Source organism: Sus scrofa, chromosome 16, assembly GCF_000003025.6.
Source record: "Sus scrofa isolate TJ Tabasco breed Duroc chromosome 16, Sscrofa11.1, whole genome shotgun sequence".
Classification (NCBI taxonomy): Eukaryota; Metazoa; Chordata; class Mammalia; order Artiodactyla; family Suidae; genus Sus; species Sus scrofa.
In genome coordinates this window covers 5,866,654-5,881,988 of record NC_010458.4, presented here as the reverse complement: position 1 = coordinate 5,881,988, position 15,335 = coordinate 5,866,654, and the positions used below count along the sequence as shown (strand labels likewise).

Genomic DNA, 15,335 nt, shown 5'->3' with positions numbered 1-15,335 from the left:
CTGGCTCAGACAATAGGGATATATCAGCTTCCTCATCTCTGCCCTGCAATTCCCTCCAGCTGTGGAGCCCAGCGACGAATCTTAGGATCTCACAACCTCTGGGCTGTATCCAGTGCTAAGCAAAGGCCAGATACCATAAGAAAGCATCATTTATCTTTCAAAGGCTCCTGCACTAAGGCTAAGAGAGGGGATAACACCTGGGAAAAGATGGTCATTGTTTTTGGGGAAAAATACTGAGATTGTTTCCACATTGTTTTTTCATTGCCTCCCTGGCCATTATATTGGGTTGTCGAAAATCTCCTTAAAGATAAGTTAGCAACATGAGACTCTGCATTGCCTGCAGGTCAAAAACCAAACTTGCTGCCACTAGTGGATCAGGTGAGGCCTTGGCGATCACCTGCAAATATACATAAGGAACCGTGACCTCCACTTGCAAGTTCAGGACTTCACTCATGTTGCTCTCCCTCGAAAACGACTGTCTCCTCTTCCCAACCCCCATTTTATTTCCCTCCTCCTTATAATTCAGGGCAGATGCCATCTATTCCAGAGAACCCTCTGAAACCTGACTCTTCCGCTCTGTCCCTAATTTTGGGGTTTTTTTGGGGGGGGATTGTTTGTTTACTTTTTTTTTCTTTTTATGGCCGCACCTGTGGCATATGGAGGTTCCCAGGCTGGGGGTTGAATCAGAGCTGCAGCTGCCAGCCTTCAGCACAACCACAGCAACGTGGGATCCACGCTGCATCTGTGACCTACACGGCAGCTTGCGGCAATGCCAGATCCTTAACCCACTGATCAAGGACAGGTATTGAACCTGCATCCTCATAGACACTATGTTGGATTCTTAATTGTTGAGCCACAATGGGAACTCTGATGTCCCTAATTTTTTTTTTTTTTACATTTTATTGAAGTACAGTTAATTTACAAGGTTGTGATAATTTCTGCTGCACCAATGTCCCTAATTTTGGATGCATGACTTAAGTGAGGTCTCATAGCCCTGAGTGAGTATTTCCATTACAGCAGTAATCGCAGTTGTCACTGGCCTCTCCTTGGACTGTGAGCTTCCTGTGGGTGGAAGCCATATCGACAGAGCTTAACAATGTGTTGGGCACATAGTAGGTGCTCAGCAACCTTTTGAGTGAACTAGGAATACACCCTCTTTAGGTATAACATACACACAGTAAAGTGCACACATCTGCAAGTACAGATCAATGCATTTCTACATATGGGTACATATATAATGACCACCAGATGAACTTTATAGAACATTCTCCAGAGTCTCCCTGGAAACAACTGGCTTTAACTGCTCTGGGAATGAGAGGCATCCCTCCTGTGAAGGAAGGTTGGTTGCCAGCAGTGAACTCCAAGAGGCTATAGGATGCTCTGACTCATCATAGGTAGACCGCTGTGGACAGGGGAAGGGACATTTTACCTTAGAGAAAAGTAAGAACAGGGATTAAAGAATAGAACATTTAAAAATGCAAATAGTGGGAGTTTCTGTTGTGGCTCAGAGGGTTAAGAATCCGACTAGTATCCAGGAGGATAAGAATTTGATCCCTGGCCTCGCTCAGTGGGTTAAGGACCCCGCAGTTGCCCTGAGCTGTGGTGTAGGTGGCAGACTCGGCTCAGATTCTGCACTGCTCTGGCTGTGATGTAGGCTGGTCGCTGAAGCTCCGATTAGACTCCTAACTTCCATATGTTGTGGGTGCGGCCCTAAAAAAAAAAAAATGCGATAATGAAAAGTGAGTGTAAACACTAATCCCCCACACTCACTCAGAAGCACCAGGGGGTGAGTCCCGGTACCCCTCTCACAGGGTCCTGCCCCTCTTCTGATGCCTGTGGTGACACAGAGACCACTTTGAATGACTGAAGTCTAGGGTGGCCAGACCTGCGTGACACATTCAAGGGGTTCTGCTAGTCAGCTCCCCTCTCACCTGTGCCTCTGAAGCCCAGCGTGCATCTGTGAGTCAGATGAATTTGCCCACAAGTCGGAGAGAGGAAGCCCCATCCCCCATCGCTGCGGCCTGTCGTTTCCTGACTTTTAAAACAAGAGGGCCAGACGCTCCTGAACCGACCCCCAATTTTTTTTCCTTTCATTTCTCAATCCAGCCTTTATACCATCACGTTATTCCCAGAGGACTAAAGACCTCTGCTACGGATGTGCAGGCTGTCCCTGCAAGGGCACTCGGTCTAGGTGGGGAATGGTTGCTGCCAGGGGAGGGGCCGCCTGTCACACACCCTTTAAGGCTGCAGGATGGGCGATCGGTGGCCCTGGAATGAGAAAGTGAGGATGTCCAACTGATTCTGCCCGTTGCCGTGACTTTTCTTTTAGATAAGACCGCTGGCGGCGGTCCTCTACCGCGTCTGGAAAGGAAAAAGGGGTCACGCTTCCCCGGTCCCAAGCTAGGCCACCGCTCCCCAGGGACGCCGCCCGCTCGCACCCCAGCGCGGGTTGGGGAGGCCGCCCGGCACCTCAATGCCCGCCGCCCGCCCCGCCCGGCCGCGCACGAACTTGGCCGCACCCACTTCCCCCGGGAGGCGCCCCGCCTCGGCCGGGGCTGACGTCACAAGGCACCCAGCCGCCCGCGCCCCGCGGTGCGCGCCCCGCACCAGGACCCGCCGCCCTCTCTGCGCGACTCCCAGGCACGCCCGCGCGCGTGCCCGTGCCCGTCCCCGCCCGCCAGCGCTGCTGAAGATGGCGAGCCCGGCGCCCAAGGAGCCAGCCGCGCAGGGATGCCCGGCTCCAGCCGCCGCGGAGCAGGCGCCGCCGCCCCGGGCTCCCGCCGAGGAGCAGGAGAAGGAAGCGCCAGAGGAAGGGGCGGCGGCGGCAGCGGGCGCGGGGCCGCAGGTGGAGGAGGCCGCAGGCGGGGTGGCCGCCGCGGTGACCTGGCTGCTGGGGGAGCCCGTGCTGTGGCTGGGCTGCCGCGCCGACGAGCTCCTGAGCTGGAGGAGGCCGCTGCGCAGCCTGCTTGCCTTCATCGGGGCCAACCTGCTGTTCTGGTGAGAGCTCAGGGTGGGTGGGGAGGCCCGGGGGCGGGGGGGGGGGCAGGTGACCTTGGGGCGCCCATGGGCAGGCGGAGGGCGCTCCCGGCCCCGGTGTAGGGGGTGCACGCGGGACCCAGCGGTGGAAGGTCTCAGCCCTGGCCCACTCTCTCTACTACCTTTCTGGAACAGGTAGACAGGCACTTCAACTTTCCTGCACACGCACTTCCCTGCAAACAGTGGTCATCCTCCGTGTGCATATATCCAGCCTCACAGGGGAGGTAGTAGACTGACCCGCCTGCACCTGGGCCGACAGGTGTGCGCAGAGCGTACTTGACCTTTGCCTTCTGAAACTCGCAGGTCTTGATCAGCTCGCCCAAAGCCTGCTGGACCACATCTACTTGGACTTGTATTCGTTTATACACCCAGAGCGGGCATATCTGGACCAGCTTAGGTCTCCATCGGCCACCTGAGATGGGCACTGAGTGATTTGTTTTTCCGTTCCCTGGAGAGTTGGGGTTACTGTCTTTACTCCCTGATGAGAAAACAAGAGGCAAACAGGTGGATTATGCTCAGCACCCCGCCCCCAACCCCCAGGTGTGCACAGTATGGGAAACAGTCGTGTTTGGGGTGAAGAACAGAGATAATACAAAGAAATGTTCTCTGAAAAGCCCCTGATCAACAGGTTTGTCCCTTCAAAAAGCACCCTTCACCTCTAAAGACAGGGGAAGTGTCTGACTCCTCAGTGAAGGATGTGCACTGTTATCTGTTACCAGACTGGTGGAGGGCGGAGAAAAGCCTTTGTTTGCAACTGTGTCTTCATAGCAAGCATGACCCATGCAGTCTAGGATAGGCAGAGTTTCAGTGACAGGTACCTTGTTACAGGACATAAGTTTCTTAACCTTTAAGTTAGAAAATAAATTATTGAACAACACATGGATAGCCTGCCCCTTTCTAGGTTAGATCTTTTAAGCTGGAGGCTTTTCCTGCAGATCTCTGTTCTTGCAGATCTAGTTCTGGTGTTCTCTTGAAATGAGCTGTTTCTTATCAGGGCCCCTGAATGTGAATTAACTTTTCTGGGATGTTTCTAGAGTATTCCTTCCATATTTCTCTAACCTGTTATGACGTTAACCATGAGCACTCAAACAAGGATGATATAGTGTGCGATGCTAGACTGGGCAGTGGTCCAGTAGTCTTAGGGCTGAGGCTCCTTCATTTTACCAGTGAGAGACATGTTTTTTTTTTTTTTAAATTCTTTGGTTTTAAATTCTATTTATTAAAAAATAGCTAATAGTCTCACAGTTCAAACATTTAAAGGTATAAAGGGATAAACACTTTGTAAATCTCTATCATGCCTGTCTCTGGCTACCCAGTTTCCTCCCAGAAGCAACCGATGTTACCAGATTACTGTGTATCTTTCCAGATAGTGCATATTTCAGCAAATACATAGTATTCTACACAAATTGCGGAATACCATCTGGACTACTTTTATTCTTGGTGTTCGATCACTTCCTTGTTCTTTTTCAGCTGCATAGAATCCCATAGTATCACTGTCACAGATTAATTTGTGGACTACTGATGGACCAACATTATTTCCAAACTTTTGCTCTTTCGATGTTGTAGCTAGTGGCCAGGCGGGAACAGGCATTATTTTGCATATAAGCCAGTGTTTCTGTAGCATAAATTCTCAGAAGTGGAATTGTTGAATCAGAGGGATGTGCACTAGTAATTTTGATGGCTATCACTGTATTATTGCGCTTCCATGGAGTTCTACCAAGTTATACTCCAACCAGCAACGTGTGTGACTGTCTGTTTCTCTATATACCCTTGCCAGCAGCATTTTATCAAACTTTTTGATTTGCAAATCTGATAGGTGAAAAAGGGTATCAAAATATGGTTTTAATTTGCATTTTTCTGAGGTTCAGCATGGTTTTCTTGTGTTCAAGAGCCATTGTAATTATCTTTGCTTTACCTGTTTACAGATAACTTTTGTCTGTATTTTTAATTGAGCCATTGGGCTTTTTCATATTGATTCATAGGAGCTCTTTTTATATTAAGAACTTTAGCCTGATTTCTGTTACATGAGTTGCAAATATTTTTTTCTATAATGTCTTCTTAGTAACATCTATTGAAATGAATGATTTTTGCATAAAGTAATTGAAAAGCATATTTGGTATTATTCAGGAGTGATGTCTTCCATCCATTTTTTAAAATAAGTGTGGTGACATGGAAATTTATTAATTTCACTGAAATGTTTTAGTTTTTTTCCCCACTGTTGTTTCTGAGGTTAAAACATTTTTCAAGGACATTGTTTTCTCTAAATAGTGTACTTCTTATCAAGCGACTTCTATTATGTGGCATTCTGTGTCCCAAGAACTCTAAAGCTCTCTATTTTTTTTGTGAGAAAAACAAAAAGGTCAATGTTAGAAACATGAGGAACCTTATGATGTTTTCACCTTAATTGGTGTTATTTCATTTTTGTGGAAATTAACTTTTTAAATGCATACTTCTGATTGGTTCAGTGCCTGGTGCCAGCAGTTGCTTTCAGGATTTCAAGTTTGAGTTCAAGAACTCTAACATTTATTACCTGCCCATTATCTGCAAGATTTTAGTGCTCTTCACCGAAAGGACAAAAACTGAGACATGACCACAACAAATGGGAATAACTCAAGGCTGAATGGGGCACGTGTGGTGGGAGAGTCAGAGAAGGGGTCATTGGTTTTGATACACTTTGAAGATGAATGAGAGATAGAGACTGTGGGGTCTCCATAAGGAGCTCATGCTTGAGTTAGATTTTGATGGACAGGAATGACTTGGGTAGATCTAGCATATGGTCAATATTCCAGTCCTAAGGAATTGTATTTACTGTTTCAACCAATATACTCAACTGATGTAATGCCACATGGGGAAAAGGAAGGGCGATGAGACTGGCTAGGGTGTTTTGAAGATGCATCTGGGGGCAGTGGTTGCCTCGAATGTCACACTTTGTGTTTGGAGCTCTTTTTTCTATAAGCAATGGGGACCCAAAAATGTCTTGTGAAAGTGCCCATGGATATTTTAACAGGAAGATAAATTGTGGTACATTTATTCCTACCATAAAATTGCATATATAACAATGAAATTAAACCATAGCTATAGGCAGCAACAGGGATGAATTTTACGAATGTAATTTAGGGCAAAAAAAAAAAAAAAGCACACAATAATATATGCAGAATGATTTGTTTTTTCGAAAGTTTTAAAATGTGCAAAACTAGATAGTATTGATCCAGGATATATGGATAGGAGATAAGGAAGACATTTTTTTTTAAGGGTATAGTTGCTTTACAGTGTTGTGTCAATTTATGCTGTACAGTGTAGTGACCCAGTCATACATACATATATATATACACACACACATTCTTTTTCTCATACTATATAAGGAAGACATTCTTATCTGTAAAATCAAAGGAGTGGTTTTCCCTGGGAGGAGTGGGAAGATTTTTTTTTTTAGGGCTGCACCCCTGGCATATGGAGGTTCCCAGGTTAGGGGTCAGATTGGAGCTGTAGCCGCTGGCCTACACCACAGCCACAGCAACACCAGATCCGAGCCAAGTCTACGTCCTACACCACAGCTCAGGGCAACTGTGGGATCCTAACCCACTGATCGCGAGGCCAGGGATCAAGCCTGCCTCCTTATGGTTACTAGTCAGGTTCATTTCTGCTGAGTCATGATGGGAACTCCGAGAAGGTTTTTTTTTTTTTTGCGGGGTGTGGGGGAGTTGCCATGTTTGCTGCACATGGAAATTCCTGGGCCAGGGATCAAACCCTGGCCACAGCAGCAACCTGAGCCACTGCAGTGACAGTGCTGGATCATTAACCCACTGCACTGCAAGGGAACTCCAAGGGAGGAGGTTTGATCACAGAGGGCATGTGGAAGGTTCTGGGGTACAGGAAGTGTTATTTTTTTGACTAGGGTAGTGGTGGCTACCTGGTGTTCAAGTTATAATTCTTTTAAAACTATGTGTATATATATTCTTATCTTTGATGTATTTTATGAAAAACACTCAAATACTCAATAAGGCTTAAAAAAACGGCATTCAATCAGAGCACAGAGGAGTTTGATATAATACAGACATATAGCTCCCATCTTGAGAAGCAGACTGGGCAACAGTCCAGTGGTTTCAGGGTTGGGTCTGTCTCATTTTACAAATAAAGATCATGTTTATGAGTTCTTTTTCTTAATTTTACATGTTACTTATATAAAAGAAATGGCTAAGGAGTTCCTGTCATGGCTCAGTGGTTAACGAACCTGACTAGGAACCATGAGGTTTCGGGTTCGATCCCTGGCCTCGCTCAGTGGGTTAAGGATCTGGCGTTGCCGGGAGCTGTGGTGTAGGTTGCAGACTCGGCTTGGATCCCGAGTTGCTGTGGCTGTGGCGTTGGCCGGCAGCTACAGCTCTGATTAGACCCCTAGCCTGGGAACCTCCATATGCCTCAAGTGCAGCCCTAGAAAAAGGAAGAAAAAAAAAAAAAAAAAAGAAAAGAAATGACTAGAACCACCTCATAATTCACAAATCTAAAAGTATAAAGTGGCGGAGGTCCCGTTATGGCTCAGCAGGTTAAGAACCCAACTAGTATCCATGAGGATGCGGGTTCGATCCCTTGCCTCACTCAGTGGATTAAGGACCTGGCGTTGCCTTGAGCTGTGGTATAGGTTGCACATGCAGCTTGGATCTGGCATTGCCATTGCTGTGACTGTGGTGGAGGCCAGCAGCTGAGGCTCCGATTTTACCCCTAGCCTGGGAACTTCCATATGCTGTGGGTGCAGCCCTAATAAATAAATAAATAAATAAATAAATAAATAAAAGCAGAAGTGGCAGTTTGAAAGTCTCTTTCCCACACCTGCCCCTGGCCACTCGTTTCCTCCCAGAGGCAACCAGTGACATCAGTTTTCAGCACAACAGCAAACAGAAAATGCCCGTTTACTTTTGTTTTTAAAGAATTAGCTTCCTCACAACCTAGAATAGATTTACAAGGAGATCCTGCTGAATAGCATTGAGAACTATGTCTAGATACTCATGTCGCAACAGAAGAAAGGGTGGGGGAAAAAACTGTAACTGCAATGTATACATCTAAGGATAACCTGACCCCCTTGCTGTACAGTGGGAAAAAAAAAAAAAAAGCTTACATGTAAAAGAAAAAAAAAAAAAAGAATTAGCTTCCTGTGGCTTACTGTCAATAAAATGCACACACACTCAGTGAACAGTCAGATTTAAACGCCCGTGTAGCTACAAGGCAGTCAAGATCTAGAACATTCCATCACTCCTAAAAGTTTCCTGTCATCCCTTTCCTGACTGTACTCACCCTGGGGGTTGATCTGTTTCCTGTCATGATAGATTCCCTAAAGTTTCATATAAAGGATACCTTATGATATGATGTTCTTTGTGCCTGGCTTTGCTTACCATGAAGCCTTCAGATTCATCTTTATCATGTATATCAGCTGTTTGTTTCTCATTATTGTTGCTGGTCTGCCCCTTTGGATATGCCACCATTTACTTATCCATTTGCTAGTTAATGTTCTTTGGGGTTGTTTTCACAGTTGGTGCTTATGAATGAAGCTACTGAAAAAAAATTCAGGCACAGATCTTTGTGCAAAATGTCTGGTTTGGGTGAGAGGCGTGGCAAGCCCTGGCTGTGCTTTGGGTGGCCATGTGGCAGTCACCTTGGAGAGCAAGGGCTAGAGGAGAATGTCCCTCTTGGTCTCCTTGCTGGTCACGATATTGCAGTCGAGCACCGGATGTTGTAGCCACCCCCTGAGGGCATACTGCCTCTGCAGCCCGGGAAGCTGCTTTGCTGTGGTTCCATCTGGAACCTGCAGCTGGAGACCATGCATGCTGAGAAGTCCATGACAGTCCTTTTTCCCAGAGCATATGGTGCTGCATAACATTGGGTAATGTCCACTTGTGCAACTGCAAGAAAGTGATTGGCCTGAGATGACAACGCAAGGGCATGCCTGGCAGGAGACCTTGGGTCCTCTGGCTTATGCGGGGTTCTCAGGCTGGGCATCCGGGCAATCTGGAATGCCCAGGATCCACTGGGAGCCCATCCTCTAGAGTTGATTTGGAAAGTTGTGGGGTCCAACTCCCACTTGATGTCAAGCGCCACCTCTATGCCACAATGGGTGCGGCCAGCCGGTGTTGGAGTGGTGCCCTTCCAACAGTGGTCTCCTGCTGGCATCACCATGGCCATCACCTGGGTGCTTACAGAGTTGCCAATGGTGGCTCCACCCCACACCTCTGAACCAGAATCTCTGGAGGTGGGGCCAGAACATCTCAATTTTCTCTAGCTCCCCCAGTGACTCAAGTTTGAGAACCACTGAGTCTGAAACCGTCCTGAGATCCTGAGCTTTCTTCTCCATAAGGCAGCATTTCCATTGCTGGACAGCTCTGAGTAGTAAACAGTTTTCTTATACTGAGTTAGGTCTTCCTCTTGGGTGTCTCTGCAGCTGCCCCAAATCCTGACTGTCTTCCGAAGACAGTCCTTTGTCTGTTTCAAGATTTGTTCTGTTCTCCATTTCTGCTGAGTCTTCTTTCCCCCAGGTGTGAAGTCCTGGGCTCCTTCTATTTATTGCTTTCCAGATTCTTCTAAACATGCTTCAGTTCATCTTTATTCCTCCTCAGATGCAGCATTCTGAGATGGTCTGACCAAGATGTCCTTTGCCCCATCCTCCTGGACAGCATCCTTCTCTTCCCATGGCCTGAGTTAGAATTTCTTCATTCTACTGGATAGTAACTCCTTTGACAACCACTACTGTGAATGATGGTTACTCTCAACAAACTATACCTGTGTATATAACTATGTAACTGTATATGCAGGGATAGCTTGTCAAGCTATAATTACTAAAATTATTGGGGATGCTCACATTTGGCACCTCATTTCAGTCTTACAATGATCAGTGAGGTGGGTATTGCTCCCTTTTTACACAAGAGGAAACTGAGGCCCATGGTACTTTATTAAATTATCAAAGATGACTTTGACCTGTACTGTCAAAAAAGTATTTGCAGTGGTAGAAATAGTCTATACTTGTGCTACTTGGTATGGTAACAAGTAGCCTGGTGTGGCTATTAAGCTTATGCCATGTGACTAGTGCGACTCAGGAAGTGTATTTTTAATTGTCTTGAATTTAAACTTCAATTTAAATAGCCACATGTGGTTAGTGGCTGCCGTATTTAATAGCCCAGTCCTAACCTGGGTCACGGGCTGGGTCGTGAAGCCACATCCTCTTTCTACAAATTTAGTTTTGCTTTCTTTTTTTTTCTTTTTTCTTTTTATTTATTATTATTATTTTTGATTTTTTTTTTTAGGGCCACACCTGTGACATTTGGAGGTCCCCTGGCTAGGGGTGGAATCAGAGCTACAGCTGCCGGTCTGTGCCACAGCCACAGCAACACAGGATCTGAGCCTCGTCTGTGGCCTACACCACAGCTCACAGCAATGCCGGATCCTTAACTCAAAAAGCGAGTGCCAGGGATTGAACCCGCAACCTCATGGTTCCTAGTCGGATTCATTTCCACTGTGCCACAACAGAAACTCCTCTTTTTTTTTTTTTTTTTTTTAAAGTTCTATCACTCTAAAGAATAATAGAAGACAGGTATGGGAACCAATAATCAGGGCTTATATTTTTCCATATTACCTAAGAATTTCACTTAATGACTTCAGCATGACTTGAGAATGGCTATGTTGGGAGAGACTTGCTTCTGCATTGAGAGGGATCATTTTTTAGCCCATTAGCCAGTCCAGTTTACATTCCCCACCTCATCTCAGCTCCACCTGGGCATCAGGAGCCGAGGATGAGCATCTGCTCCAGGCCCACATGGTGCTGGGCCCAGGGGGTAAACCAGAAGTCCCAGCACTGCACTTGTCTCTGGGACTTACTCTCTGCTTTAGGAGACATGGCTGTGTCCTTGAATTGACTGAAACAACACACTACACTTCTGAATTGTATGCCACAGTCTCTAGGGCTTTACAATTTAGGAATAGTGGATATAAGAGGGGTTTGAAATAGTTGATGAAAGCTGTGTGCAATTTATTGCACAGGCCTAAAAGAGAAGGCATAACTGTGAAAGTAAAATTAACAGTGAGGACTTTCCATGTAGAAACCCAGGAATAAATGGCAGGTGAGCAGTGGGTATTGTCAGCCCCAGGAGACTCTACCTGCCTCATGTTGAGGGTACATTCTGGAGAGTGAGGAATATGAATTATCATTCTTGGATGCCTGGAACCGGTGAGGGATTTGCTTTTTGTTGTTGTTGTTGTTTGGGACTTTCTGTGTTTTTTTTTGTTTGTTTTTTAGTGCCACAACTGTAGCATATGGACATTCCCAGGCTAGGGGAATGCTATAGCTGCTGGCCTATACCAAAGCCACAGCAACACAGGAATCCAAGCCTTGTCTGTGACCTACACCATAGTTCACAGCAACGCCAGATCCTTAACCCACTGAGCGAGGCCAGAGATTGAACCCACAACCTCATGGTTCCTAGTCTGATTCCTTTTCACTGAGCCACGACGGGAACTCCCCAGTGAGGGATCCGGAACATTGTAGATCCTCAGAAGGTTTAGTGAATTGGGCTGGAAGAGAGGATATTCCTCTAGCCCGGTCAGTGTGGGGCTGGTTTCTGAAAGGTCTTGCAAAATAGAAAGGCTTCAGTACATTGACAAGCGTTGTGGACATTTTTTATATTCTGCAAACTTTTTTTGAGTGGCGTCCTCTTGTGTCTATTAGTCACAGAGAATCTTTCAGGAGTTCCCAGGTAAGGCTCATCTCTAGGTCTTGGACTTTGGCACCAAGAACTGCTGATTGAGAACCTAAGAAGGGGGGCTGTTTTTACCAGATTAATGCTCCTTCTAGAAACCAATCAGGTTTTCTTCTCTAGGGTCATAACCACAAAGCACATCTTTTGTGATTTTGCACAATTTTATGGTTATGCAATTTGGGTAATAACTTTCCCTCAGCTTCTTTTTGCTACTCTTTTTTTTTAATTTTTCATCTATCATGCATGAATGTTTCTAAACGGACTGATTGATCCATATGAGTACAAATCAATGAGGTGTATCATTATCACTAGCTGCGGGGAATAGAGCGATGACTAAGATACATTTTCATCCCTGGTTAGAGGCACAGATTAGTAAGCAAATGAATCGAAGGTTAGGCTATGAGCACTGAATTATCACACTTGGGACAAGAGGAACCAGTAGGATTTCCTTAGGAAGCAAATGGGGGTACAGGGATTAGGGAAAAGACTGGATGAGCAGTTTGTAAAAAGTGGAAGGGAACTAATAACATATTGAGCGGCTGTTGTGTGCCAAGTGCCCAGTTAATTCATGGATGCTTGGGCAGGATACACAGTGGCAATCATAACTAATTAATTAGTCATAAATCATAACTGATTAATCATAACTAATTAGATATATGAGGGGGGAGAGGTTGAGATGGGAGGGCAGGGGTGGGAATATCCACAGGTGAAGCTGGAAAGAGAGACATTGGGGCCAGTTTCTGAAGAGTTTACTGTCGAATTGTGCTGAGCAATTTGAACTGTTATCAAATAAGTTGTCTCCCTTATATAAGTCCCTTTCTTTCAAGACCTCCATTCCAAAATTCAGCAAATATTTATTGTCTATATATGCTGGCACTGTTCTCGTGCTATAGTTGTAACAGTGGACAGGAAAACATCAGGTCCCTTTACTCATGGAGCTTATATTCCTTCTTGAGGTGGAAATGGTGAAACAAAGACTAGAAACAAACACACAAAATGCTAGAAGAGGCTGGATGCTATGGAGAAAACTAAAGCAGGGACAAAGGACAGGGAGAGACAAAGAGGTGCTGCATTTCTGTGGTGGTCAGTGCCAGCCTCTCTGAGGAGTGACCATGAGCTATGATGCCTGAGGAGCAAATCAGGGAATGATCCAAGCAGCTGCTTCTGCAGTGGAATGTTCCAGGCAGAGGGGATAGGGTGTGCAAAGGCCCTGGGGTGAGTGCACTTGGGCTGATTGTGGAACAGCATGGAGTGCCGTGGGACTGGGGTTGGGTGAGCAAGCAGGAGACACTATTAGTTTAGCTGAGAACTTCATGCAGTGAGTGTGCCCAATTCTTCTGGTTGGCTTCCCATCAGCCCCTTTGGATGAACTAGGGGAGCGAGAGCCTGGGGCCAGAGATGGGTCAGGACCCTTTTGCAGGAGCACATGGTGGTGAGGGGAGGCAGTGAGGCTAGGGGCTCTGGAGGTAAAATTGAGAGCACCAAATGCTTTCTTGGGTGGAAGGAGAGAAGGAGGGCCGGGGGATGACTCAGCCTCTGAGGGTAAATGAGGAGTAGCTGCTGTTAACCAGGTGGGAGGAGGGGGCTAAGCCCCATTTGAGGGTGTGCTGTGCACACCAGCCATCAAGTGAGTTATCCAGTTCCTGCAGGCTTAGTTATATGGACTGATGCTCAGGGGATGCGTGGGGTTGAAGTATAGATTTGAGTGGGTTAGGGGGTGCCGGCTTGGGTGGCGAAATTTCCTAGGGACCACCTTCTGGGTTGTGTGAGAGGAGAGGCTGGGGGCGTGTGAGGAAATGACGTTACCCAGGTGGGGGACAAAGGAATACCTTTGGCAAGAGGGTCAGAGCACTCGAGTCCTGGAGAGCTGTGTCCCCCGGGAACCAAGCTGGGTGGCAGCTGTGTCAGCCAGGATTCCAGGGCAAGTGTCTGTAGGGGCCTGGCCTTCCTGGCCACACCAGAACGGGGCCCTCCCCTCCCCTCAGCCCCTCCCTGCCTCCTGCTGCAGCATCTCAGTCTGTGGGGGACCGGACTCCCACCCCATCCTCCTGGACCTCCCTGGAATTTGGTCCTCTGGTCAGCTCCTGGCCTGGCTAGTAGGAGTTCAGGCTGAGTAGGAAATCCGTTCTCTCCCTAATGCCCATCAAGGTCACCAATTTTGAATGTCAGAAGCAGAGTTTTTGATGTTTCTGCGTCCACTCCATCTGCAGAGTCCTGAGCCTGCCTGGGACCATGCCATTTCTGCCTGCTCTGCAGATGCCCGATGGGTCCCTTGAAGGGTGCTGGCCGTGGTGGGGACAGAGGAACGAAGAGGGAGGGATGGGGACAAGGATGAGGGAGCGGGGCAGCTCTGGAGCAGCCCGCAGGGGGTGGGCTTCGGACACTGACGACCAGGGGGAGATGTGGGCACACCTGGAGGGCAGGTGGCCAGGAGTCACCTGCTGGTGGCGGCTAACTCCTCTTTGAAGGAGGAGGATTCCTGCGAGTGAGGAGGCTGAGGGAGAATGAGGCTGGCTTGTGCCATCACCATTGTGGGGAAGGATCTCAGGAAATCACAAACGGTTGGGAGGAAAACACCCAATTGTTTTCTTGGCTTTATTTATGTTTGGCCATTGTTTCAGTGAATATGTTCTTATCAGGGTGCTCTGTTTTCATCTTTGTATTTATAATCAATTATTTTTCAGTGTGCATTCTTTTTCTGGAAAAATACTAAATTTAGTATTGTATTCACTCCAAGACTGTATGAGTTTAACAGTATATATTTAGGGGAAGGTTTCCCATTTGCTGAAGATGACACGTGTCCATGGTTTCCATGTATCATTGTCATGCTTTGGGAAGCATCCGGCTCTTCAGTATTTTCAAGGATTCTTTGTCCTCTGCCGACTTCAGTTCTTGGGGGAAGGAAGCATTTTTGTCTTGGGGATGAAGGTGGTGCTCTCCTAAGTGAAAACATGTTGAGTGAGGCGTGGTCACTTCCTCGCTCCAGATGGCATCTCAGAACCAGAGAAAGAGCAGGAGCCACGCGTGGGCAGCCATCCTGCCACACCAGGACCGAACCTTCTCCGGGAACAATAAACTCCAGTGACGGAGAGCTCACCCACGTTGTGGCCGTGTAGCCCCCTGGATCTCTAGATAAACTGCCTGGGCTGTTACGTAACAGGCCAGTGTTCAGACACGGGGACATGATTTCTGTGGCCTCGCGTGATTTAACTCCAAGATGCCTGGAGTGACCACTGGTTTAATGATGACCATTTATTGGGCTCCTGCTTTGCTGGGTGCTTGACATTTTTATCTTATCTGATTCTCACACCACCTAGCTGGGATCGTTGCCCCGTGGTGCACGGGGGGATATTGAGACCAAGGGCATTTGTCCCCAAGGTGACAGGCTGTGGCTGAGTTGGGATTCTTCTCCCATTAAACTAGATTCTCCTGCAAAGGGAGGTTGCACTATATAATGAAAGCATGATTTTTTTTGTTTGTTATTATCATTTTTAATAGTTATATCCTCAATACATTTTTTTTCTACTGTATATCATGGTGACCCAGTTACATATACATGTACAC

At 46.9% G+C, this 15,335-nt stretch overlaps 1 protein-coding gene across 1 annotated transcript in view; it reads left to right on the top strand.

Moving 5' to 3' along the window:
• The window catches only part of RETREG1 (reticulophagy regulator 1), a 152,969-nt gene continuing 140,161 nt past the window's right edge, over positions 2,528–15,335 (top strand). The window contains exon 1 of the mRNA XM_003483804.4: positions 2,528–2,997. Coding sequence (XP_003483852.1) covers positions 2,693–2,997 — 305 coding nt within the window. The 5' untranslated portion in view covers positions 2,528–2,692. The remainder of the gene's footprint in view (positions 2,998–15,335) is intronic.